This window comes from Coturnix japonica, chromosome 5, assembly GCF_001577835.2.
Source record: "Coturnix japonica isolate 7356 chromosome 5, Coturnix japonica 2.1, whole genome shotgun sequence".
Lineage (NCBI taxonomy): Eukaryota > Metazoa > Chordata > Aves > Galliformes > Phasianidae > Coturnix > Coturnix japonica.
In genome coordinates, this window is record NC_029520.1 from 1,556,764 (window position 1) to 1,583,114 (window position 26,351).

Here is a 26,351-nt window from a genome sequence, read left to right on the forward strand (position 1 = left end):
AAGAAGGGCCTGTGCTACGCTGAATAAAAGGTTCCCCTCTGCATGCTGATGTATTATCCACATATTGGTGTTACTGCTTCATTAGGAAACCTAGCATTTGAAGCTACATTCTGGCAGTAGAATCCCTTTCGTTTACCAAGATTGGTCTTAGGAGTAACAGAGCCAGCAGACTTGTTTGTGAGAAGGAAACAGAATCTGAAAAAGACCAAAGCTTTCTTAAGCTGAAGCCATTTTGGATGGCTGTGTTTTACAGTGAACCTTTTATTTCTTATGCTAACTTTCTCTGGTAGAATGCAGCAAAAGCCTGAGGACTTTGAATGTCCATTTTCACTGTGTTTGATCTGAATATAAATCAAAACCCACAAAACACGTGTAAGAAAATATCTCCTTTCCTTTCCCAAAGTGTAACAGCTGAGCATATGTATTTAGAAGTTTCTAAATATTTTGTCTTGGTATCAGATGTGTTGAATTCAGCACTCACAGAATTTCCTTCCTGGAAAAAATGTTAGGTAGAGACTCTAAAAATTACATTAACGTCCCCATCTATTCATGTTTTTTAATGTATTACAGTCAGAACGTTGTTGGCACACCTCTGATTTCTCTGACATGGCTGTAGATGAGGAGCAGCTCTCTAAGTGTAAGCAGTTTTATTTGACCCAGTGAGACCTGTTTCCTAAAAGTCCAAGGACTGGAGCCCTCACTGGGGCTGTTGGGATCAAACTCACTTCCCAAATGCCCCACCATTTCCCACTCCCTTCCAGGCAACCACTGTGCTGCTCTGAGGAGGGCAGTGCTGGTGTGAGTTTCCCTTCCCAACATCTTCTGTTAGGTTTATTGCTGCCTGATGGCACAAGCCACTTCCACTACTCCATACTTATTAGAAGGAAGCATCACTGCTTTGTAGATGACTCCTATCAACACATTGCCATGCATCACCCTTATATTGCCCAGTTAGTTTGCCCATTGCTCCTCACAGCTTGGCTTTCCTGAAGGGAAAATTCCCTGCCCATGTTAATGCGGCACATGGAGAGCTGGGTTGCACTGCTGTTTGGGGGACATGGGGTGGCTTGGTTTTCCTTCTGTACTGGAGTGAGACAGGGGTAAAGCCCCCAAAGTCAGCAGACCAATAGTAATGTAAAAGCAGTGTGTCTGTCAAGTGACAGTTGCTTCCTTCCATCTTCACTGTGGATTCTCTGCTGTAGGAGGACCAGCTGATATAATAGTGATCGGTTAATAACAGGCACTGGTAATGTGCCAACTTCAGGAGTATTTTTTACAGTGCCATTAATTCCTGGAATCCTACTATATCCATATAATATCCATATCCATATAATATCTATATCCAAATGACTGAGTTTATTACGAAGGAATCTCTCAGACCAATTCTACGTTAAGACAGGAAGATGCGTGTGCTTTAAACTGCTTGGTAGATCTGGTTTGGATCACAGGGAGGGAGGTTAACAGCCGTATCTTCAGCGTGCAGCTGAAAGTGAAGCAAAACAGTCCCCGTGTGGTTGCGGCGGTTCATGATTTACAGGGCTGGATTCACTGGGCTGCCCCTGCTGCCGAAAACGCACACACTCAACCGCTGTTGATTTTTGAATTAAAAAAATGCAGCTCCGAAACAGAGTTTACTTTAGTGCTGGAGGGCAGAGAAATATAGGTAAGAGCCGTTAATCCCCAGCAGGCTGCTGGGCAGGCGAACAAACACAGATGACAAAAGTTAATTGGAAACATGAGCAGCATAACAGAAAACATATTTGTGATAATTGAGAGAGTAACGTCTCCAGAAAGGAAACTCTGCAGAGAGAAGCTACAGAGCAGAAGTGGCTGCTAGTAGGTGAGTGGGGTTTTTCAGGCTTTCTCTAGGCTCTATGCTGATTTCTTGCAAAGAATGCATAATGCTTGGGGTAACTAAGCAAATAGGATTTGCTCTCTGTGAGGGGGACAGCTGTGCAATTAATGTCCCCAGTTTCTCTCACAGCTTCATTAAGAAGCGTGGTAAGGTATAAATTAGGTTCATTGGTTTTATATATGGAGGGTTTTTTTTCTGCCTTTATGTAGATGAAGATCTCTCCCTCAGAACTGAAAGAGCTTCGGATTTATTTCTTTTTCCTTACTGCTGCATTTTTTGTGTGTGTGCTTGAGGTTTTTCTAAGAATTGAACTCGGACAGCAAAAATTTTGCCAAAAGCTGAGAGAACCCTTAGTTAGAAAACAGCACGTTGTTTTTGCTAATGACAAAATATTATGAATCTAATAAAGAAGAACACATTGCAAAGCACATCTTGGTTTGAGCTGGTTGTTTTTTTCCTTTCAGAAGGAACTGAATGTATAAATTACATAGCGGGAGCTTGTTGCTGTGCTGCCGGATAGGAAAACTGGCTTTTGTTTTCATTGAATGATAGCGATGCTTAAAGCAGTGATGTGTGTCTGCCTTTTCAGTGTTACTACTGTAAAGCTCCTTAGAAAAAGGTTCTCAAACCAGCGATAATACCAGATATTACTGTGTTTTGTATCTCTTTGTTAAAATTGTATTTCTTTTCTTTCCAGAGCCTGCAGACAGTACAGCCTTCCAGCCCACAGGAATGAATGAAAATGTATCATCCTCAGTTCAAAGCTGTAGCGGTACTACAAGTTGCAATAACTCCTCGGCCATCCCTCAGCCCAGCTCTGCTATTAAGCCTTGGCGCAGCAAGTCCCTCAGCGCTAAGCACACAGCGACGTCTTCCATGCTGTCCATAAAACAGCCCGTACCAGAGCCTCCAAAACCACCCTCAGAAGTCGTCAAAGCAACTCCCAATGGCCAAAAATCCATGCTGGAAAAGTTGAAACTCTTCAATAGCAAAGGAGGCTCCAAAGCAGGAGGGACGATGCTCGAGTGTTCAGCATCTCGTGACAGCAGTTGTGAAAAACTTGAGGCACTTCCCAGCTTCGAGGAGAGCGAAGAAATCGATGCCACGAATCAGAATGTGAGCAATCCGGGATCCATGTCCAGTAGCCCTAAAATTGCACTCAAGGGAATCGCACAAAGGACTTTTAGCCGGGCACTGACTAATAAGAAAAATTCTCCCAAGGGTAATGAGAAGGAGAAAGAGAAACAGAAGGAGAAAGAAAAGGATAAAAGTAAAGACACGGGAAAACGAACATCTATCACCGAAAAGCTGGATGTGAAAGAGGAACCAAAAGAAGAACAGACAGTGCTAGCAACAACAGAGATGCCAAAAAAGTCCTCAAAGATTGCAAGCTTTATTCCAAAAGGAGGAAAGCTGAACAGTGCCAAGAAGGAGGCCTCGGCCCCTTTGCACAGTGGAATACCAAAACCAGGAATGAAAAACACCGCAGGGAAATCCTCAAGTGCCCCAGTTTCTACAAAAGAGAGTGAGAGGAGCCGCAGTGGGAAACCTGGCTCGGGACTCTCGCATCAGAAGTCTCAGCTAGACAGCAGGAATTCCAGTTCCTCTTCAAGCTTAACTTCTTCTGAAGGAAAAGGCATCGGAGGCCTCAACAGCAGCAACAGCAGCCAGTCTGTAAGCAGCGGGCCGGCCACCACACACAGCACGGGCAGCAACACCGTCAGTGTTCAGCTACCTCAGCCCCAGCAGCAATACAGCCACCCAAACACGGCCACAGTAGCTCCGTTCATGTACAGGTATGGCTAACTGCTGGGATCGTCCCTTTGGAACGCGGCCTCTGCGTAGGAGGATTCATTGGAGATGCTTTTTTGGGGTTGTGAGGAGGCAATATGGATGTTGTGTAGAATAATACATTTATATATTTGCCCAGAAACTGCTGTGAAAGGCAATGAGACCAAAGTTGGAAGTGGATTCAGTGATCTTTATGAGTACCTTCCAACTTGGGATATCCTATGGTTATCAAGCATATAAGGAATTCTGATAGATGGGAGCTCTGGTAATCGTACCTAACACTTGTGATAGTTAATATCAGAATGCTAATGCCTTGTCCAACTGCTGCCCTGAGACCATGTGGATTATGTTTATTTTACACATCCATAGCTCGTAAGTGTGGCTAATGGTGATGACAAATTAAATTAAAAAAATAAAAGTCCCTTAGTATAGGCAAAGGAGAACATTACAGTAGTAATTGCTTGCTATGCTTTTGGTCTTGTACAGCACTTCTTTTGACAAGACAACTTCCAGCTGCTTGTTGATATGGATTTTATAACAAAACAGCACAAGGAGTAAAATGAAATAACCCATATACTACTTGCATCTGACTGTACATTCTCACTGCATCCCTTTTACATGGCAGCCATGATCTCGGATAGCAAATTGGTGTTATCCAGTCATTCATTTTAAAAGAAATTGAGCATCATTTCTGGTTACTGATGAGAAACCAACAGGAGTGTAAGATGCCATCATGCACTACCTGCTTTATATGTATGTTAAAGATCACACGAATAACAACAATTGATGGCGCCGATAATTGAAATCAACTGCAAATCCAAGTTTCTTAGGACCCTGTTTGAAGAGCTAAGAAGCCTATGTTTGACCATGAATTTTTTATTTTATACAGCTGAGTGCTCGCTTCCATTTCTAGGACATAGTTCAAAATGGGACTAATGAATTATGTAAAATCAGTCTGCTGGTCTGTTCTGGAGGGGCTGATGGCAGGTGCAATTGTCTAGTTGTTCTACTTGAGCTAATTTTGATGGAGGCTGTCTGCACATCTCTATTTGGCTTTGTCTTATAGATCACAGACAGAGAATGAAGGAAATGTAACAGCTGAGGCCAGCACGGGAGGGGTCAACATGGATTCTACTCTCTATGTCAAAACTGGACAGCCTGGTCTCGAAGATCTCTCAGGTATGTCTTGCAGGATGACTTACCGTGTTGCTATTAAGTGAGAATGGACTAAAGCAAATTTGAAGTCAGGAGCTCTGCTGTAGGGAGAATTTAATCTGCTTTAATTTCTAATGTCTTATTAGAAGAGAAGTGGTTTTTCCACCAAGAAGAGACCAATATCCAGCTTCAGCTTACTGGGTCTAGCATGCACAAACTGAAGCTGATGATGTGAAACTGATGAGAATGCTAGCAAGTGAAGTTAGAAAGTCATTTGTACTTATTTCCTGAATTCTTGCTACTGGAGGGACTATTTGATCATTAGCAATCATTTTTTAGCTTTCCCATGGTAACAAAGCAGTTTCTAACAATCATATTCTATTAAGGGTCTGAAATGTATATTTAAGTCCTTGTCAAGCCTCCTCCTTCCATTCCGATTTTAGCAATGCCCATGATTTTCTTCATTGGACACTATTACAGCTTATCTCATTAATCATAGAACATCCTTGTTTTTTGTTTTTTTTTACTGAGTTACATTTGGAGTCCTCCACATTAATGTGAGTTTTGAGAATGATTATCCTGCTCAGAAAGTCCCACAGCTAGAAGTTTCACACCTGGATTGATTTCGTATTGCATTATATTTTCTGTCAGTGCCAGGTTTGTGTATACATATGCTGTTGGCAAAGCCAAGACACAGCACCATTGGTAGGGAAAAGGGCTGCAGGAGTGCATAAATGGATGTTTATAAATGTGTATAAATTGTGTAAAAATCTGTTTTATATATAGGATGGTCATAAAATAAGAAGTCAAATGGCACAAGAAATACCATTCCTGATAACATTTTTGGGTTCATACTTAAATAAGTGAGTCTGTTCAAAGTATGGATCGCAGGATGTCTGGCTTCATAGTCTTATTCAGTATTACCTTGTTGTGTAGCCTAGCCCGGATAGATGGCACCCTGTAAGCTGGGAAGTGTTTAATGGCAGAGGTTATATAAACACAAACTACTATTCAAGTAGAATACTTAAGTTGGGATCCAAGAATGCGGGATGACACATGTCTGCATTTTAAGTAACTGAACATGAATTAAATTTCAATAGAGTTGTATCAATTTAGATAAGTGACAGCAATAGAAATTAACTTATATGCAGTAAATCTCATGTGTGTTCAGTTACGAAGTTACTTACTATTTGCCTTCATATCTCTGAGAGAAATGATCTGTAAGAGAGCGCTCTGACCTTTGTTAGGCTGAAGGCCTATAAATATTTTATGTTCTTTACTGCAATAATTTGTTTTCTGTCCCAGGGACCCAGTGGCTAAAGGAATCACTCATGTTAGATGGCTATTTCCAGTTCAGCCTGATCATAATTATTTGATCTTGGGCCTAAGTGAAATTTATTGTTAGGTTATTTCCTAGGGACTAGAGACCTATAAAACGTTGCTAACATGGACACTAACTGAGTCATCACTGTTTGTTTCAGAAGCGATAATGATGATATAAGCATAAAAATCTATATTCCCCTCCCTAGATAATTCCTTATAGTCAGGGCTCTGGCTCTTTCGTTAAGTGCTTTGTGCTGCTGCTGCTTTGCAAGTAAGAGATGCTTGGTCTGACTGTGCCACCAATCTGGCATCCTTCAGAAACAAGCCCATTTAAGCAAGGATAACTCCGGCAATGTGGATAAGCAAAACCTTTGTCTATTTTACCTAACACATAACTCAGCCATGGAGCACCCAGTCAGCAGCGTTTAGGATGCTGGAGAGCTGTTGCTGTAGAACAAGATCTGTTTGAGAAGGGAAAGAGAAGAAGAAAATGCAGAACTGTGAGAATTGGCTTGATGTTAATTGTGTCAGTATATGGGATGGAAATGATGGTATTGATGGAATACGTCTTCCAATGAAGTTGAAAGTTAAATGGGGTTTAAATTGGGTCATGTGGGGAAATGACAGTGCAGAACCTTGTGGTACAAAGGAAGCCTATGCAGTAAAGTTAACCATACAGAGTTGATTCTGTCTGTCTGTCAGTGGTGGGCACCTGCTGTGGGTGAATGGAATCTGCACTGTAATCAGCTTAGAGTATTAAATATTAGAGAAACATCTTTGAGACAGATTCATGCAAAGGTAACAGCTGAATTCTGTGCTGTTTCCTGCCTCGTCCTTTCCAATGGCTTGTTTTTCCTCTAGGAGAGGATCCAGAAACCCGGCGACTACGAACTGTGAAAAATATTGCTGATCTTCGACAGAACTTGGAGGAAACGATGTCCAGTTTGAGGGGAACCCAGGTCACTCACAGGTAATGGCACAGCTTTATCTATCAGATGTAAGTCACTGCGGTCTTACTTTGCATCTCTTAGATGTAGCTGAGTCGCGTTTTTGGGAAGTGATTAACACTGACAGGTGAAGGTACCGTTCTTTTATTTGATCTGTGGGTAAGGGAAGTTGCAGCTATGGATCTAGAATAAGACATGCAGACCATAAAGTCGTTCCTTATTTGTTGTTCCTTTCCTTTGCTTAATATTGTACTGCATTGCCTGGAGTGGCAAAATGTGGCATAATAGAGTTATATGTGATTGAAGGTGGAAAAAATTACACTTGGATACTGTGGATAATCCATTAAAAGTTGCTGTTAAGTCTTCAACCATCTATTTCGAACAGTAGGTGGCCTGAGTGTAAAACTATCAGTGTTTAAGAGTGGCACTGAAGGGATGGGCCTGACTCTCACAGCATTCTAGCAAGTGAATTCTGTTAATGCTTTACTTATCTGTGACGTGGTAAATGTTCTGAGCATGGATCTTGCAATATGTACATAACATCACCTGAAGTCTCGTGATCTACAGAGCAGTCCATATTCAATCCAATGCTTTTTTGCCATTTTTGTTCTTCTTTTTAAAGCACTTTGGAAACAACGTTTGACACCAACGTGACCACAGAGATAAGCGGTCGCAGCATTCTCAGCTTGACCGGACGACCAACCCCTTTGTCATGGAGACTGGGGCAGTCCAGCCCCCGCCTGCAGGCAGGTGATGCTCCATCCATGGGAAACGGGTATCCTCCCAGAGGGAACGCCAGCCGCTTCATCAACACAGAATCAGGCCGTTACATGTATTCAGCACCTCTAAGGAGACAGCTAGCATCCCGTGGTAGCAGCATCTGCCACGTGGACATCTCAGACAAGGGAAGTGATGAAATAGACCTGGAAGGCATCACCATGGATGCCACCGGCTACATGAGTGATGGAGATGTGCTGGGCAAGAATATCAGGACCGACGATATCACCAGTGGGTAAGTGCCTTTTCTTTTGCTGTTAAATTCCTGATCTTTGGGTTGTGCATTTTTGCATTGTGATAAATAAGGCTGTGTGCCCTGTGACTATTTGGAAAATGAATAAACAGAACCACGGTGATAGTCTTGGTGAGTATTTGGAGGGACAGGTCACTATGGCAGTTAATTTATTCAATGGGATTTAAGTTTATGTGTGTGTTAAAAAGAATTTTTCCTATAGATGATCATGGGAACCTGTGATTGAACATTTTGCTGAATCAGGGTCGTAGTGGCAAGCCAAACACATGCTGCAAATCTCATTTATGCCCACAAGATGGGGATAGTGAGACATTTTCTGTACTCTAACTGAACTCTTTGCTGCCTGAACATAAGGAGAAAGTTCATGGGAAGTAAATGAATTTACACCTCGTTGTGTATTGCAAACTAGTTGTACACGTAAATAAAATCTCAAGAAGAGGTTTGTGTACAGAAGCATGAACTGACAGAAAACTAATCTAGATTTTACATCAACATTTTACCTTTGCTGTGACTGGTTAAAAGTATTGGAGGTCAGACTGGATGATCTCCAGAGGTCTTTTCCAGCCTCTCTGACTGTGATTCAGTGCTCCAAGGTTGGTATTTAGTTAACTGTAGGAAAGTTAGCTGTTATTCCATTTCAGGTAAAACTCCACTAGCTGTTACTACTTTAATCATGCACTGTAGCACTAAATGGCTTGTTTTTATCAAATGAAGCGGGCTATACCTACATTCTGCAGTGTTCATGGTAGTAATGGTTATTGCATTTCCTCTGGACAGTGACTTTTACTCAAACTTATGTCATTGATTTTTTGTCTTAGAATAAGGAATGTAAGTTCCAAGTAGCACCACAGCTTCTGTAAAACACCAAGGATGAATTGAGAAGTGTCCCGGGCAGAACTGTAATCTCACACATTTGCTTTTCATATCTTAGAAGAGCCTATTAAAGATTCAGTGTCGGTCAATGGACAAGGTTTAGATTCCAGGTTGAAGGAAAGGGAATAATAAGAAAGCAGTTCAGTTTATGAATGTTGTTTCCAGAGAAATCTGTGTCTTTGCTCATCTCTGTATATCATTTCCTTTTTTATGACTACCTGGTCATCCTGTAGAGTATAAAGGGGAAGTCTCCATTGTCTGAAAATACAAGACTGGCATTTTAGGTTTGACGGACTCATAATAACATGTTTCTGTTGGTGGTACCTCTGTCACTGAAGTAGTATTTCAGAGCAGTGAGTTAAATTCCAGGCTGGCAAATATGAGTGACTTCACAGCAGCTCATCCCTCACCTTAAATGTTAGAGTGTCTTTAACTGAGAGAAAAATGATAAGAATAGAGTACTTGACACTTATTTCTCTCTAGATTTTGAAGGTGGCAATAATTTTCCAGCTTTTAATTCTATAACCATCCAGAAATTGATCAAATAGATCTCAATTTAGGACCAAAATAGTTGTGTATAAATACACTTCTCTTCCCCACACCTGTTGCCTTTAGCTACAAAAGCCTATGTTGCTAAATAATACGAGTTTATAGACTGTTATTGTAACTGCCAACTAAGTTCCAAATGACCATCTGCAGTATAAGCAGATGTTTTGGTCGTTTCATGAGTTATCTTCATTTTATTCCCACTAATTAAATATAGTGTTGCACTGTGTCTCCATGAGACAGGAATAATAGGCTGCTTAGAAATCAGAAGAGTTGCTTGTAAAGAAAGCATCATTGCGACCTGCTGTGGAATGAGTCTCCGAGATCAATATTAGGGTGAACGTGTCCAATATGTTCAGAAGCTGAGTTACATTATGCAGAAAACAGCACAAGAGGGCATTTATATCATGAATAGCTCTTTATTAGCTGATGTATGTTTCACTTTGTCATTTTCAGAACTGCTCCAGTGCTGCAGTCTGAAAACCTTGGATCTGTGTTTTCATTGGCAAACTGATAGGGAGGGAAGCCAAAATATTTGTTACAGCCAAAATAAATTCAATAGCCAAGATAAACTATTTGAGCCCTATGATCCCGATGCTTTCTCTGAAACACACTGGGTCATGGGAAGTTTCATTTGGCCTATTTCAATAAATCTGCTCAGGCAGAGCTCTGGCATACATTATTAGTATTGATTTCATAGGTTAGTAAGAGTACCTTTTCCAAACAGGCAGAAAATACCTGTTAAAACTAAGGTGGTCTTTCCCGATGGTGGATCAAAGGTAAGAAGCAATCTTCTTTTGGAAGCTAATACATCAACAGAGCAGCAAAACACCCAGCCTGGGATTGATGCATAGTGGTGTTCCTGGCATCTGGTCCTGCTGGTCTGGGTTTGCAGCCTGTTCAGAAGGGGACACTAGGGGGCACAGAGCTGCTGCCCCTACACACCTCAGAGTTACACACTCCTTCCAGGGGAGGAGACCTCTTACATTTTGCTCCTCTCGACATTGCAGAACAGCAGCCCAACTAATGAGGACCTCATTTCCAGAGTAGTTCCGGTGTCAGTCAGGGTAAAACTGTCAACAAAACAGCATTTAATCCTTTATCCTATAAAAAATATCTCAGATAATGTGGTCTCATAGCACTTCTCTTGCTTTTTCGGGTTTGTCATAGGTAGGTATCATCCATTGTAGGCCCGTAATTCACAACCTGAGAGATCGTCTGGAATGGAGCATGTTATCCAGCACATCATTAAAAAGCCATCAGCAAGCCTCGGACAATTTAGTAGCACAGTTGGGAAGCAAAAGGCAATAATGTTTATAGTAGCAGGAGTGAGAATAACCAGCAGTAGTCACATAGTCTCTTTTCTTTTCCCTCCTCGCTGCTGTGCAGTAGCTGTACAATGCATGGGACACACTGAGCCATAAATAATATTTGTCTGTAGGACCGACCCACTATTTGTGGTGTATGGTGTTGGCTGTTTCCTCTTGTACACTGTCCAGCCAGAGCTCATGGGGTGTTTGGACAGCACTCTTGGGCTCAGGGTTTGGGTTTTTGGGAGGTCCCAGACAGGGCCAGGAATTGGATGCGATAGTCCTTGTGGTCCCTTCCAGCTCGGGACATTCTGTGACTAAATCCAGTCCAGCTGTGGGTCTAACCAGCAGAGGGAGATGTGCTCATGGGGCTGGGATGGAGCAGAAAGCACTGGGAGGCCCTGGGGAGCCCTCTCTGCATCCCCCAGCATTCTGGGCATGGCAAGCAGCAGCACATTTTCCTTTGGCCACAAGTAGTTCCTTTCCCTAACAGAATTAAAGAGAGTGGTGGGGAATGGATCACTTATTCTGTCACTCATTTCTATGGCTTTCATTTAAGTAGATCCCGAGAAGGATTTAAGCTTTTAAATCAAATCTGTCATATGCAAAACCTCATTCAGCTGCCGCCAGATTCTGGTGTAACTTCAGTGTGCTCCATGCTGACATCTGTCCTAATGTCTTCCCATGAATTTTCTCAGTTCTTGCTATCTTCTTAAAGATATTTTAATCACCTGGATGCCTTGAAAGTCTGCTTTGGAGACTGTTAATAATTAATAATGGCATTAGAAGTTCCTCATGGCCATAACAAGAGTTTTCCTTCAAGATGCAGTGTCCCATTCATTTCTGAAGGGCCATTCAACTCCAGGTTAGAGGAGGAACAAATAAAGCTTCACCTTGTGCTTTGTTCTCACGCAGTGCCCATATAGAAGGGGGAGAAACGGAGACAACAAAGAGGAGCATAAAATACAGTAAATAGAATGTTTATGTTATACTTAATGCAATGTAAAATACTTGTATGAATATAATCTTAGTCTGCAAATTCAGATCATGGTGGGCATTTAGTGGTGAGTGACCAGTAAAGAACAATGAATTGAAGGGCCTGAGGGAGGGGAGAAATGACTTAAGTATTGATTCTTTAAGGAAAGAATGCCTGTCCCATGGCAATCTATTTGCAGAATTGGAAAGTTCATATTCATATGTTAAAGAGTGAAATGAATATATATGAAGTGGTACAAGTTGTCAGACCATGGAAGTGAGTGTGCTGTGGGCCATCTATATATACCTGGGCAAGCATAGAGTGTGGGCAGAAAACAGCTGACTAAGACTGCTAGATTGTACTGATCCCTTGTGTAATATGTTCTTGTTCCCTGTAAGTACCTTTCAGGAGAGGCAAATAAATCACTTTGGCATTGGAAATAACCTAACAGTATTGCTCTTGGAAGGACTTAGAACAGCGTTCACGATTTCAGAGGCACAGAAAGGATGTATTTGGCTAAAGCAAAGTGAAGTTTAAAGGTCCAGATTGTCCAGGGGACTCCAAAGCAAATTATTTTATACTTGTAATAGAGGGCAGGAAGCCATTTTCTTGAAGAAAAAAGTGTCACCTAGAAAGTGTGATGTAAGCTCCATTTGTGCTTGAAGCGCATAATACTGCTCTTGTTTAACCTGAGTCTTTTCTTCGTGAAAGAAAGAGGTACGGTTACATTTATTTCCTTGCAGATGAGGAGTAAAACTATGGAGATGAGTAGTATTTATTTCTGAAAGACTAGAAAGTCCTTGTAGCCAGTGCCATTGCTGTCTCATTCACTGTTCAATCATGGAATTTGAGTATATTCTACTCTAGAAATGACAGTCGATGTATTTCATAGATGTGAATGTATTCACTCTAGAAATGACAGTCAATGTAGTCAATGTACCGCCCTGTGTTCTTTGACCTCTGTGTTTCATTCAGTACTTCAAGCGTTATTCCTTCTGAAATCTTATTGAAATGAAGCATTCCCGGGTGGAGAACATTGCGTGGTAATAAAAATAAGATATAAAGCTTTCAATCCGTGATTACACAAACCTGTTTCAAAACACAGAAATGTGTACATCTTATATTGTCCTGACGTGTAAGAAACTCGTTGGTACAGAAGGTAAACAGCATTGCCTGTCTGTGCTCTTTTAAGGCGCCTTAGTTTGTGAAACCTCGTGATCTAAATGGCAAAGTTGTTGAATATTTCTGTTATTTTCCAGTTTGATGCCACTAGTTATTCTCAGCTGAGCTTCGCAGGGTGGGAAATCTGTTGATATTAGTGGTTTTCTATTGATTTCAGCATGGCTAACTCCTAAGAGCAACGTGTTTCATTGAACTGATTCTGGGTAATAACCACGGACAACGATCCATTGCAGTCTTTTATCAAAGGGCTGGTCATGTCAGGGGAAGGTGAAGCCTGACAATAAAGCTGAGAGCTGCTCTTTGCACTGTGTGTGCAGTGGGTGCTCATGCAGGAGCAGGTTTCATGTGCAGGCAAGTATCTGCAATAAACCAATTAACATGTGTACATTGGCTGGTTTTGCAAAACTCTGTTTATGTCTTTGTATAACAACGTGGTCTTAAGCTCCGCTTTTCTTTCCCATTTATTTTAGTAGGTCAAGGGGAAAAAAAAGAAAACAAAACAGTTTTTCCACGATAAAATATTTATCAACTATGTCGAACAAATGTTAGAATGCAAAGACCTGAGGCAAATTCCGCACCCGCTGCAGCGGAGCTGCTCCCCTCTCTTTTTACAGTCGTTGTTTGTGAGCTCAGAGAACCTTGTCCTGGCAGATTTGCTGAATGGAGAATAGTCTGGGGTCTGGCTTTACCAGCTTAGCAACCTCTTTGTTAAACTCCCCAGAGGGATTCCTACCTTGTTCCAAGGGCAGGCCCCATAGAGATTTATAAATCTAACTCAAATGCTAAACAGCAGACTGTGTCAGCTTTGTCGACTTGTTACCGTCCCAGTTTTCTGAATACAGTAATTGAATCTGACTTTGGTAAACTGCATCTGTTGCAACAACATCTGTGAGGAAAGGAGTGGGAAAAAATGCAGAAGCACAACTTGTGCAAACTGCTTTTCCACTCTCCCCCTCCCCAGCAGAGGTTACTGAAGTTAGCAGTGTATTTCCTTTCTTGCTGTGAATGAAGCCGTCTTGCTGTAGAGAAAAGGGTTATGTTCCCATTTAAGAAAGAGGAAGATGTCCTGCGTATCAGAATATCATTTTGTGAGCTGCTCTTTTCACTCCCAAGAAAGTAAGAAATGTGTCATCTTAACAATTGGTGAAGTATCATATCCATACACTCCATAATACCTATAATAATAATAAGAATGGCACTTTTAAAAGGCAAATATCTCTAAGTCATAATTACAGACAGAAAACAATGCAGTCTGCAAGATGGAGTAGAGAAGGATGAGAGAGGAGCAAAAGGTTTCCAGTCCCATCAAGAATAAACTTCTCCTTGCTTTGTGTTTTGAGAAGTATTCTCAATTCAGGAGGATGGAAAACGCATTCTGCATTTAAAAACACATTGAAGGTTAACAGAGTGCATTAATCTAAATATTTGATGGGTTTACTACAAGTGATGTTTTGTTGTTTCATAGGTATATGACTGATGGTGGCTTGGGACTCTACACTCGAAGGCTGAACCGGCTGCCTGATGGCATGGCTGCAGTGCGGGAGACGATGCAGCGCAACACGTCCCTGGGACTGGGAGATGCTGACAGGTAAGTTCTGAACCAGTGAAGGCTGGGATGTAATTGTGTGTTTAGTTCAAGCTGTATCTACTGCCTACCCAAACTTAAAATAGCTTTGGGAATTCATGTATTCAGTGAATACATGGCTATGGCTTTTGCAGAGTATGTTAGGTTATGCGTTCATGGAAGGCTCAGGATGAATTACCAACTTTGTCTTCTCATTTTTTTGCTTGAATTCTCATCTGTGTTTCTGTATGCGTGATGTAACACAAGAAAATGTGACAATTTTAATAGCTTTTGAAAGAAAAAAGGCCTAATTCTGTTTATATTTCTAATGATTCTTTTAAGTCCAGTGACTCGGTGTGAAAGGTCAAGGCCAAAGATCAAGAGTTAGGATGGAGGTTAAAAATCCATAATTAATGGTACTGTGATCCATAAAGAAAGCAGGTAGATGGACAGTAATGAGTCCTGTATTCTGTTAGAGTTGAGATAAATGGGTTAACTGCCTCTGTTTTTGATGTATGCAGTAAGCCATAATACCAGGGACACATGATGACGGGGAAGCTTGCCTTGCTTTCAAGGAAAGCCACACTGTTTCTGTTATGGCTTTCAATAAAAGAACAAAAACTCAGAGAATCTCAGCTCAGTTTCGATTATGAAGTCAACATGCGCTTGTCAGTTGCAAAGTGTGCATAAATTTCTCAGAAGCTTGTATCTGTTTCTGAAATTTACAATCTAAAACCCATATTCAGCCAAGAGCGCTGAATGCTAAAATACCTGCAGGTGAAGGCATTGCCACTTAGTGCTGTAACTGAAGACAAAATACCATCCTTTGCTGCTGTGGTTTTGCCACATTAACCGAAGCTGTGTGTTTATAATACAGGATTAGTGTAATGTAAACTGTATTATTGTTTAAGTAATAGTGATCCTTCTGAAGAGGCAGTCATTCCTACCCTGCACTTGCAGCACTTTTTCTTGGTATATAAACTGTTCTCACGTTTTATTTAATCATCTCCTTTCCTGATGCCACCACACAAGGACCAATTACATACGTTCTACAAGAGGTGTTATTTGTGTTTAAACATCTTCCACTTAAATGGGATTGTGATACTCTGAAACACAATCTCTAGTTAATGTCAGCTATCTCCGCATTGAGAATAATTCATTCCATTCTTACAGTGGATGGGGGTTTACACGCAGTGAGGGCTGTGTATGATGGGCAGGTTAGCTGCAATAGGAGATCACAGAGGAATTACCCTTGTGCAAGATTTGGTGATGTTCGTATGTGTTGCTTTGACTTAGTCTTTCCATTTTGGAACATAGGCTTATTATCTAACGTAGAAGATCAGCATTTCCTGACAGTAGGCTCAGTAAGTTTAAAAATAGCTCCCTTTTGGTTGCTGGGTGATTGTAATGTACAATTAAACAACAGAAAAAGAATATCTTGGTTTCATCTGCAGTTTTACAGGGTGAAAACTAGCCTAAGGAAAAGGGATTTAATCAAACCGGCATGGTAGTGAATTGCTTTCTTGATTGTGTGAAGAGGGAAGCAGGAGTTTGGAATGGCTTTACCGGTGCCCCTAAGAAACATGAAGATAAAATGGAGCTTGTTCAAAGCAGTTGTTGATTGACTGCATGGGAGAATGGGTGTGAAAGCCTACGAACCTTTAAGGTTAATCATTAAAAAGTTATCAGAGGAATTTTTGCAGGTTGCCTGTTTGTTTAGTTTCTTATGTTATTAATTGTAGAAGTCTAGTGGTGAAGCTCTTGCTAGTTGGCTCTGGTAATGTAAAGCACAGAACTTAGAAGGTATATTTTCCCCCGAAGCAGGGAAATCTAAATGAGGCAATTTAATTTAACGCTTGATTGCAAGGTTAATGGAATCATTGCACAACACAGCTGAGCTTATTTATTCACTTTGAGACAATTTGTGTTTGCGTGGAACAAAGGCTTTTTTAATGAAAAAAGACATTAAGGATGCCTTTTTATTTAGCTTGTGATTTTTTTTTTGAGGCTGTAAGGTTATCCACCTATGGTTTTGTCTCATATGTCTATGGATGTGGTGTGTGCCATCTGGCAGCTGGAGTTTGCTTCGTGTTGCCAGGCACGATCCGAGATTTAATTCTGTCTTGAAGTTCATATATGCAACTTGCATTTATGAATGCACACAGATAAGAGGGAAGAAATTGGACACTTAGTCTTGAGTAAATCTTTTTATAATTACTTACTTAAATAACTTCTTAATTAGATAAGGTAATTGAGACCTGTGCTGACTTATCACCTTTTGGTTCATAGGTCAGGAGGCTCTATTAATGGATTTGAGCTTGTCAAGAGTAACTTCAGTGCTGTAATTAAGGAAAAATCAGTATATTTTTTTAAAGTTTCAGTGATGGAGTCTAAATAACAACTTCCAAGTGTGATTTGCATGGATTGTTTCACTTCTGCAGCTTAATTTGAGGCTCTGTGAATTTGAACCTTTGCATAGGAGGATAAGGGGGACAAAAAGGTCTTCCCAGCTTGTCCTTTTGAAAGCCCCTTCTCATTGTAAGGAGATATCACATTACATAGTCTTTGTACTTTGAACAGCTCCAGCATGTGTGCACTGTAGGTAAAACACAGGTCAGCTGTTGCACGTGGTTGGGATTGAACTGCTCTTCAAGAGTTTTTTTATCCCATGATGAGAATAATACAGCGTTTTCACACTGAAGGTTCTGCAGTTCAAACGAGACCAAAATCAGTTTAAGTGCCAGCTGAACTTGTAGCTCCTGGTGCTCAGCAGCATTTCCTGTTTACGGCAAGATTCTTGGATAATCCAGGTGAGAATCGAGAAGGTGAATGGGAAGGAAAAACTGAAAGCGAAACAGTAACAGAGCAGATAGCCAGAGGGCATCCCAGGCAGTGCACAGATACTCCCTTCACGCCGTGAATAGAAATGTTACTGAATGCAGCATTTTTCACATGTTATCATTTATAGCAGTTTCTACAAAAGGTAAGACCTGTGGCTTTCCTAATACCTAACGAATAATACTTTGTAGTGATTTTATTTGTCTAAAAACAGGTTATGGATATTTATGTGTCTCTTGACTCAGGAAATAGCCATTGCTTTACGTTTGCATGGAGTAAAAATTCTAGACCTCAGTATGTTTAAATTCACTGTTAGTTAATACTTGGAATCCTATTAAAATTATACTGTTGTTTAAAAGAGGGGGTTAGTGCTCAGAGCAGGAAGGAGGTAGCTGGACTACCTTGGCAGCTGGGATTGCACTTCAGAAGGGTTGAAAAACAAGCTTAGTCTACGATTCCTGGCTTTGCAGAAGAGGGCTTAAGTCCTCTGTTCAGTGAATATAAGTTAGCAGTATTAGCCCTTCACTGCCCATCTCACCTTTTGTTTAGCTTTGCTGCTGCATGATGTATAAGAGGAAAAACAGAATGTGTGTCTGGAGCTACTCAGACTGGAAAGCCTTTGTCCTAGAATGTTAAAACACGAGTGGGTTATATTTTAAACTTCAGACAAACATAATTCTGGTAAAAATATGTAGAAAAATGTATTCTTGCACTGTAATGGCAGTGGAATTCCCATCATCTTCCCCCACAGCGTCTCCTGATCCTACAATCCTCCCTTAGGATTGTTGACATAAGTGTTTGTGGAGCTCCACAGGAAATAGCCTTTACAGGGAGCTTCATCTGATGGTTCATATGAAGAGATTCGTGGAGGGGGAATCTCCTTTCTGTCAATAGAGAGGGTTTTTGTATCCCCTCTACAGAGAGGCCAGGAGATCTCAGCCAGCAAATATGCTGCCCAGCCATTACTACTGCACCAGGAAGATTTTACAGTTCCTTCACCTCAAGAAAGCCCTGATAACTGTATTTGCATACAGTTTGTATGACATATAGGATTTATAAACTCTGCTTTTCCCATTTTTTCTTGGTAGGACAGCAGAATCCCCTAATTTGAAGATCTTATATACTAAATCAGCATAGTTTTCAGGAAAACAATTTTAAAAATCTGCAACCTTTTTCTTTGTTTGTTTTTACATTAAAAGAGATCAAAAAATAAGTGCCCAACAACTCATTATTCATTGCTTACCGTATTTGTGCTGTGAGACACTGCAGTTTGTGAATACATGTCCCAGGTTTAGTTGCTTAATAGCAAAGTCAGTGGTGAGATACATAGATAACAGATCTTCTCTGCATGACCACCTGTTTAGATTTTAACTGTAAGTTAGGAAAACTAGCACTGCTTCTAAACATTCAAGCTATACCTTGGGACCTATATATACCTATCTCTCTGTCTTGGTAAAGTCTCACGTTTATCTTGAGAACGACCCAAAGAAACAGGGATATTCACATTGCAAAGATTCTTTGAAGTTTATGGCTATGGGACCTACAGACTAGGATAGCAATCTATTAGGTGCATAAACATTTCTTGTGGTTTAAAATGGAAGCAGGAAGGATCATTGCTAAGTACAGGTTTGAGGACAGTTGCTCTAAGTTTACCCAAATTTATAAGTAGTTCAGAGTAAGTTGTAGAGGCAAATACCTGTGAAGCAGAGGACAGTTTATCAAGGAAAGGCATGATACAAGGTTTACACGATGTACAGTAGAGATATACGGATGATTTATAACTTGTGTAACATGGAGGGGTTGGCTGGGGAGAGAGAGCAAACTATAACTGACTGTAAAGTCTGTTTCATTATTGAATCTCTGGTTTTTAATATCCACTAGAGTCATTATTTGGATACTCTGGTTAATTCTTTGAAGATAGTTTGTGGAACTCCCTTGAAGATGAAAAGGAGGAGGGCAGAGATGGAGTGGCTTTGTGAGAATTGCCCTCCCTTGGGCAATGAGGTTCTTTTCAGCTTTGTGGCTTGCATGTGAATGCACTCAGTGGGCAAAGTAATACTTTTAGAAATCACCCACAGACTTTGTGGAGTACATCTGGTTGGATGAAGTATATTGCTGTATGGGAAGGACAAATTCAGGATGGTCTGATTTTTCTTGTTAAATGATGATCTGCAGTGAGCCAGTTTTCTACTATGAGTTGAGGCTGCCGAAGTGTTTTGAGTGAGGAGGGGGTGAGTGATGTATTATTGATATATATTATGCATGTATGGGATATATATCAATATACGATATAAACTGGGGGTGGGATGGGATTGGTTGACTATTTAACTGATTTATAAAAGTTTTTTTGCTTATACATAAATGCTAAATGCATGTAGGTAAAATCTTTTGATGTTGCATTTCTTCTTCTAATTTCTTTTCCTCATGTCATGCCCCCTGCTTTAGTTACTGTGATTCTGATTCCTCATTCCTTTAGGAGGTATTTCCTTCTCTGCTCTGGCAGCTAATTAAAATGCTTATGTCAGAAACTGAAGTTCACTGCAAAGCTAATGGAGAGATGCAGGTACATCAAGGTGGAAGCGCAAAGGAAACTACACCACTGAAATTAGATTTCTTCCTATGGTGACTTTTCCTTCCATCCGCACCCACTCTTAAGTGTATAACTACCAAGTTGATTTAAGCGCTGATTTAGAGCCTCTACTGAACCCCTCGGTATTGCTGTTTCCACTGTGGGAGATTAACGCTGTCTTTCTGTTGTATAAAGTGGCTTTTAAAACACTTCAGGCATGTGGGAAATTAAGCTTGTATTCCAAGGGTAAACAAGATTGTAGATACAAAGACTGTTTTGAACTGTATCAGGGTCTTTGTGCTTTGCATGACAAACCAAAGAATGTGAAATGCTTGCTGACATAGCACAGACTTTGTTATTTGGTTTTCCATGTCGAATGGCAAGAGTGTCAACACAGTATCACAACTGACCTACACCAGTAATCTCTGAGTTTGGGATTTGGAGATTGAATAGATAAAAACTAGTAGCAGACAGCTGTCAGACTCTGAAAGAGGAATCCCAAGTATTAGACTGGTGTGGAAACACATTAAGACCTCTGGAATCATCCTCTGGAACAAGAGTGAGAAGCTTGCAATAAATTCCTTCCCAGGAAGCCCTCTCCATTTCCAGGTGTCCTGAAGGATCATTGCTTATACAGGGAAATAAGGCATCCAGTTTGACTAGCTAGCTAAAACGTAAAGTCGAATGTATATCCCATGCATATTCATATCTGCAGCATAGCAGGAATAGCTGTAAAGTATCCATAGCTTTGAGATCAAAATGCTGCATATTTCATAAGTGGGTATCTCCTTCAGCTGGCCTGTATGGCAGGTGAAGGAATGTGGGGATACCTTTAGGGTTACTGATGTCTCAGTAAGTTCCTTGGTGGCTGGCAAACCGTTCTGTATTGCAGGACAGTACCCTTCTTATCTTTGAGTCCTACTCTGCTCTTCTCCATTCATCAGCTTCCTCATGCTTTAGGGATCGTCCAGGAGTAAGATAAGGTGACTTTCTGACCTTTTTACGACAGCTAATAGGATTCACAGTGAAGCTGAGGATCTACAGAACAAGTAATCACTTTGCTCCTGCTTCCTCTGAGCTGAGACCTGACATCCTGAGGCTAAGGCAGCACAATGTTAATGCAGCTACATGAGGTTTAAAGGCTCCGTGTTATTCTATAAACAGGCATTAAGTCTTTCATGTGACTGTCCCGTGTTGCTTAGGTATATACAGTTAAATATAGATTTGGCCAGCATAAATAAAGGCACGCTCTATTCTAGAAACACTTTGAGCTACATTGCACGGTATTATAAGAATGTATGTCATCAGTTATTATTATTATTATTGTTATTGCTATTATCACTAAAAATAAAACATATAAGTTTATCAGCACCAGTTGCTGCAATTTGACACTAATTAATCAGATGCAAGTGCCACTGGAACAAAGCAGAGTTAGCACGTGGAGCCTCAATCTGTACGACATTGCTAGAGGCTGTGTTTATGTATGTCCAGATATATTTGGTCAATAAGTAGCCAGAGGATCAGCGCTAAACATGAGGAGCCTGATTACTGCCAGAGCAAAGTCCAAGGGCTGAGCTCAGCTCTTCTTAACTACATCTGTACTTTTTGGTTACCTAACTGACAAAGGCTCAGCTCAGCAGCTGTACTGCAGAGTTGCCGTGTGCTGCCATCAGCCCCAAGTAACGTTTTTATCTTTCTAATCTAATTTTAGCTTTTAATCTTCTCTGATTATGTTGTTAGCTGAAGTTCATTTTCATATATATCAACTAATTCATTCGTTTTGGTTTGGGGGAAGCGAGCGAACCACCTTGAGTGTTCAAAAAGGTTTTATTCCCACTTTCATGTTCACTGTCGAGATTGATTTATTCCTGTTATGAAAGTTGCAGCTAGGAATATTCTTCATAACGTGACTTAATGCCTCAAACATCTCTTTGAGACTACTGATGTAATTTGATGCTATCTCATACATAGTTTTGTTTCGTTAGCATTTTAATGCGACGGTTTCATTTTTATTTTCACAGATGACTGTAGGAAAATGAGAGGCTGATTTAAAAGTATTGTTTGCTTTAAAAATTTCAGGTAAAACTGAAAATGAGGAGTTTTTTTTATTATTATTATTTTTCCCCCTAGTAAATTGCAGAGGGAGTTGTTACAGAGTAGTTGTGCGCTGGTAGAGGTTCTAAAGCAAAAAGTCACAGTGGGGTTTTGCTGTGTCTGACTTTAGCGAGAGTCTCAGTTTCGGTCTCTTATATTTGAGTCATTTCTCCAACAGTATTTAATTATCTCTGTCTCTACTGCCAAATTATTTCCTGGAAATGAAATCGTTTCCGCACAAGATACTGAAAGGTGTTAATTGGACTCTTGGCTATTGCAGAGCTATCAGATCACAGAGGTGGGATGGAAAGAATTAAGGTTGAAGTCCTTGAACTCCCGCTTCCCCCCTGGATGATTTAACTACAAAAATTAGCAGAGGCTCCAAGGGAATCACCTCACTTTTTTTTTTATAAACCAGTGGAATATTTGATGATATTTCATCAAAAAGACCCAGTCTTTAAAACAATGATGCAGTTCAGCTGCTGAGTTAAAGAAAGCAAAATGCTACTCAGAAGCGGACTGAGACCAGAGTCCATCCTCAGGTTGGCATGGAGCTTGGAAAGCTTCAGGCCAAGCATCTCATTTTTGGCAAACAGATACAAAATTGAAATCATCCCCCACCCCAATAATTATTTCATCACTGTAACACAGCCATCTCTGAAGCAGAGGGTGTAGCTTCAGAGAGAACAAACACGCTGCACAAAGCCCAGGAGGGCTGGGGCTCGTGAAACAATTCCTGAGCAAGGAATGGTTTTGCAATTTTTGCTCTTGCAGAAATGCAATGAAAGGTTATACAGCCTTGCACAGATCCTGAAGCCTCAGGACTTTTGCAGGCCAGGGAGCTGAGCGAGGAAACAGCATCAGTGATGATGGTGGGGGGGATACAGCACGGTAAGAGAGGCGCCACTGAGCTTTGAACTCAATCAGATGCTTGAGGGCAATTAAACACACAAGATTTCCTGCTTTAAACAAAGACGCAGAAGGGAGTCTCCCTGTTTTCTGTGCTGTTAATCATCAAGGGGAGAGAAAAATGAGTGAAGGAAGGAAAAAAGAGAGATGGTGCTGCTTAAAGGAAAGATGTTAGACCCCAGCAGGATGCCTGCTTGAGTTGCATCTCAAGAAATAATAAGCACTTGTTATGCTAATAGTCACTATTTGCAATAACATGATTTGCATACAGATTATATGCATGTTAATTATGTTGTGCGCATGGCCAGTAATGTATGTGTTGGGTTTTTTTCCTTTGCATTTTCATTTGCAAAATGAGGCATCACTTTAATGAATATTGCAAGATTATAGAATGCTAGTAGATAATGCAGTAAATAACGGCATACTGAGCTGGATGCCCATAGAAGATAACCACACATCAGAAACATGTGTTGGAGGAGCCCAGGATCAGTGTCACCTCTGGCACTGACATCTGTCGTGGCACCTGATTATAATGAAAACAAATGAAACAGAAGAGTGTGTGCATGTCTGATAATGCAGTGTTGCATGATGGCAATTAACCTAGTGTTGGATAATTACTCGGTGCATACTTGTGTGCAACCCATGCTGATTTACACAGGTCTGAATCAGGAACATCACTGTGCCTGTGGTTGGTGGCTTTATGCTGCTTTTGTGCCAGCTGTGGGAGGGCAGGTGACACCTGGTGCTGTGAAGAGGCAGAGGAACATGGGCAGACAGTACCCACATGGATGCAAAGTTTTCCAGACCAAACTTAGCATTTACAAAAGGTTTGAACACATTGGAATCACAGCCATAGCATTTCTGACTCATTAGGAGGCTGGACATCAGTGAACTTTATTTGAGGTATGGCTCCAGATATGCTTTCTTTTCTTCCCCCAAGATCATCCAACCCAACCGCCCACCTACTACCATGCTTCATAATACAGTGTAGCTATGCCTTCTGTACCTGTAGTTAAACTGCTGTTCCTGGTGGTACATTGACAGCACAGAGCCATGTGTTCAACTTATTGCTTACAAAGAAGTAAAGAAACCAACACACAGTATCATGGGAAAATAGAAGAGTGGACATCTGACATTCCAGACTAAATATTTAACGTATTTCATAAGGCATCTAGTAGAAATATTTACCTGTTAAGAAATGGTAAGAATATAATTTACAAGTTCTTATCAGATTAATTTTTCGGGTATCAGATAGCAGTATTGGGTATCAGATAATCTCTTCCCTATAAAGCACAGATGTTTGGAATTAGTAGCTCAGTTTCAAAAGAAAATAGCTGTTAAGTGCAATAGCTCACCACATCAATATTCGGTTGTTATTGCCATTGGTGTTCTCACATCCCATGGCAGCTCATTCTGCATGCCTTATAGTTATCATAGTATCTATTGCAGTGAAAAAGATTTGCTCATCGGGAGAGAAACTAAATGATTTTAATCATTTTGTGGACACGCCGCTTGCTTAAGTTCACTCAGTGTAGCCAGCACGTACTGGGAATGAGGGTTACTTTGAGGCTTATGTTGGTTGCAAGGAGAAGGGAGCTTTCTGTATAAGTGAAAGGTTTTGAACAAGGTTTCATGCTCCCAGCATTACTCCAAACACATTGTCCTTCTGTTCAGAGCAGCCCTGTGGGCTGAGATTTCCTTCAGTCACGCTCCCCAAACACGGACGTGCTGACTACCTGAACCACACAGCAGTACTCTAATCTGTAGGACCATTAGTATCCTCCAGTAAAAGCTATTGGTTTATCAGCGCTTAAGAAAGGTCAGAAGTTCGTGTGAGCAAGTCCTGACTGCAGCATGCTTATGAGACAGCAAAGGACAGGTTTTCATGCTGCTTATTAAGAATTTCTTTGTCTGAATGAGCAAAAATATGGAATCTTGAGGAGCTGTCTGCGTTATTCATAGAATGCTTAGCTAGGAAGGTCTTTCAGTTACAAGTATGCACCACTTAGGGATGCTGTCTTTGGGTCACTGGTTTCAGTTACCTTTTGTTTTATAAAGATGGTTGGAAGACCAACTCAATGGTTTTCTTGACTGTAAGACTCAATGGTCTTCAAGACCATAAGAAAACAATGGCAGGGATGAGGAATATCTGCAGATCAATATTACATTGGCAGCCTCTTGTGAGTTTGGAAATGGCAAGTTAGTCTATTTGACAGGCAGCAGCAGTATTAAGAACAAGACAAAAGCAATTCACCTGGAAAACAGTGTTTAAGACAGAGATTTTAAAAGATAATCTGAGCAAAAGGCAAGTCTTCTGGCTCACCTGTGGTCTTTGAAACATCTTCATGTTGTGTGGGTAAAGCAGGTCCCTTTGTTTTATTAGCAAAATGCAGATGGACTAGCAAAGCAAAGTTAATTCTTGTTGAAGCTGCGAGTTTGCATCTTTGTTCTTTGCCTATTACTCTGTTGAAGTGTTTATGTGGATCCAGTGCTTATACACTCAGTAATACAGAGGACTAGCAAACACTAAAAATCAAGCTGTAATGATACCAGCTTGATGTAATAGTTCTACTTTAATTAAGATAAATGACTTACTTTCCTAGTGGGATATATTAGCCCTTTAACAGCCACAGCAGCAATAAACAACTGTAAATACTGAAATATATCTAATTGGGAGACCAAAGCAATTAGGCTGGACCAACTGTGTTGATCGTAACTTAGTTGGATTTGACTAAGATGCAGGTGGCTGACAGCAGTGCTATTACAGTGGATGCCCTCAGATGGGTAATGTTTGCTGCTGATTAATGTTTTAGTATTTTTTAATCTTAAGTCATTAATGCTATTCCAAATTTGGCTGTTCTGTCTGTGAAATCTTTTCGAGGCTTAAATCCCTGTTCTTATGGTCTTTTTTTGCATGGACTTGACTTCACATTCAACTGGGACTTTAAAAATGTCATTTCCTATACACTGAACGTGTATGTATTTGACTTTCTTCTGCACAGTACTACCAATGGAAGGACTCTCCCCATGGGAGAATGTGAAGATGGGTATTTCATAGCATGCATCCTACATTGGGCTGCAGATGTTATGCCTCTTTCATTCAGCAGAATGAAAGGAATTGAGAAATTGACGTTTTATAAGCTTCAAACTTATATACATATATGTATGTATTTATATATTTCAGCTGATGAAAATAAAAGCATAAAGGAAGTTAAGATATTGCAGGAAAACCTGATTTTCAGACATTTTAGTGTTCTCTTAGGGAGAGCTGGAAATGAAACAAGGTTCATGTTGCTTTAGCCTAGAACACAAACCTGTAATCATGGTTTTGGGGCCTTTTAAAATAAAAATAAAATCACAGATTTCTTTGATAGGTTTTTTTTTGTTGC

General features: G+C 40.6%; 1 protein-coding gene across 14 annotated transcripts in view; it reads left to right on the forward strand.

The window, feature by feature from the left end:
• Nucleotides 1–26,351, forward strand: part of NAV2 (neuron navigator 2) — a 181,250-nt gene that overhangs the window by 107,494 nt on the left and 47,405 nt on the right. For all 14 annotated transcript variants that reach the window (XM_015863388.1, XM_015863389.1, XM_015863390.1 and 11 more), the window contains 5 exons: nucleotides 2,553–3,651; nucleotides 4,713–4,825; nucleotides 6,986–7,094; nucleotides 7,694–8,083; nucleotides 14,454–14,576. In XM_015863388.1, coding sequence (XP_015718874.1) covers nucleotides 2,553–3,651; nucleotides 4,713–4,825; nucleotides 6,986–7,094; nucleotides 7,694–8,083; nucleotides 14,454–14,576 — 1,834 coding nt within the window. The remainder of the gene's footprint in view (nucleotides 1–2,552; nucleotides 3,652–4,712; nucleotides 4,826–6,985; nucleotides 7,095–7,693; nucleotides 8,084–14,453; nucleotides 14,577–26,351) is intronic.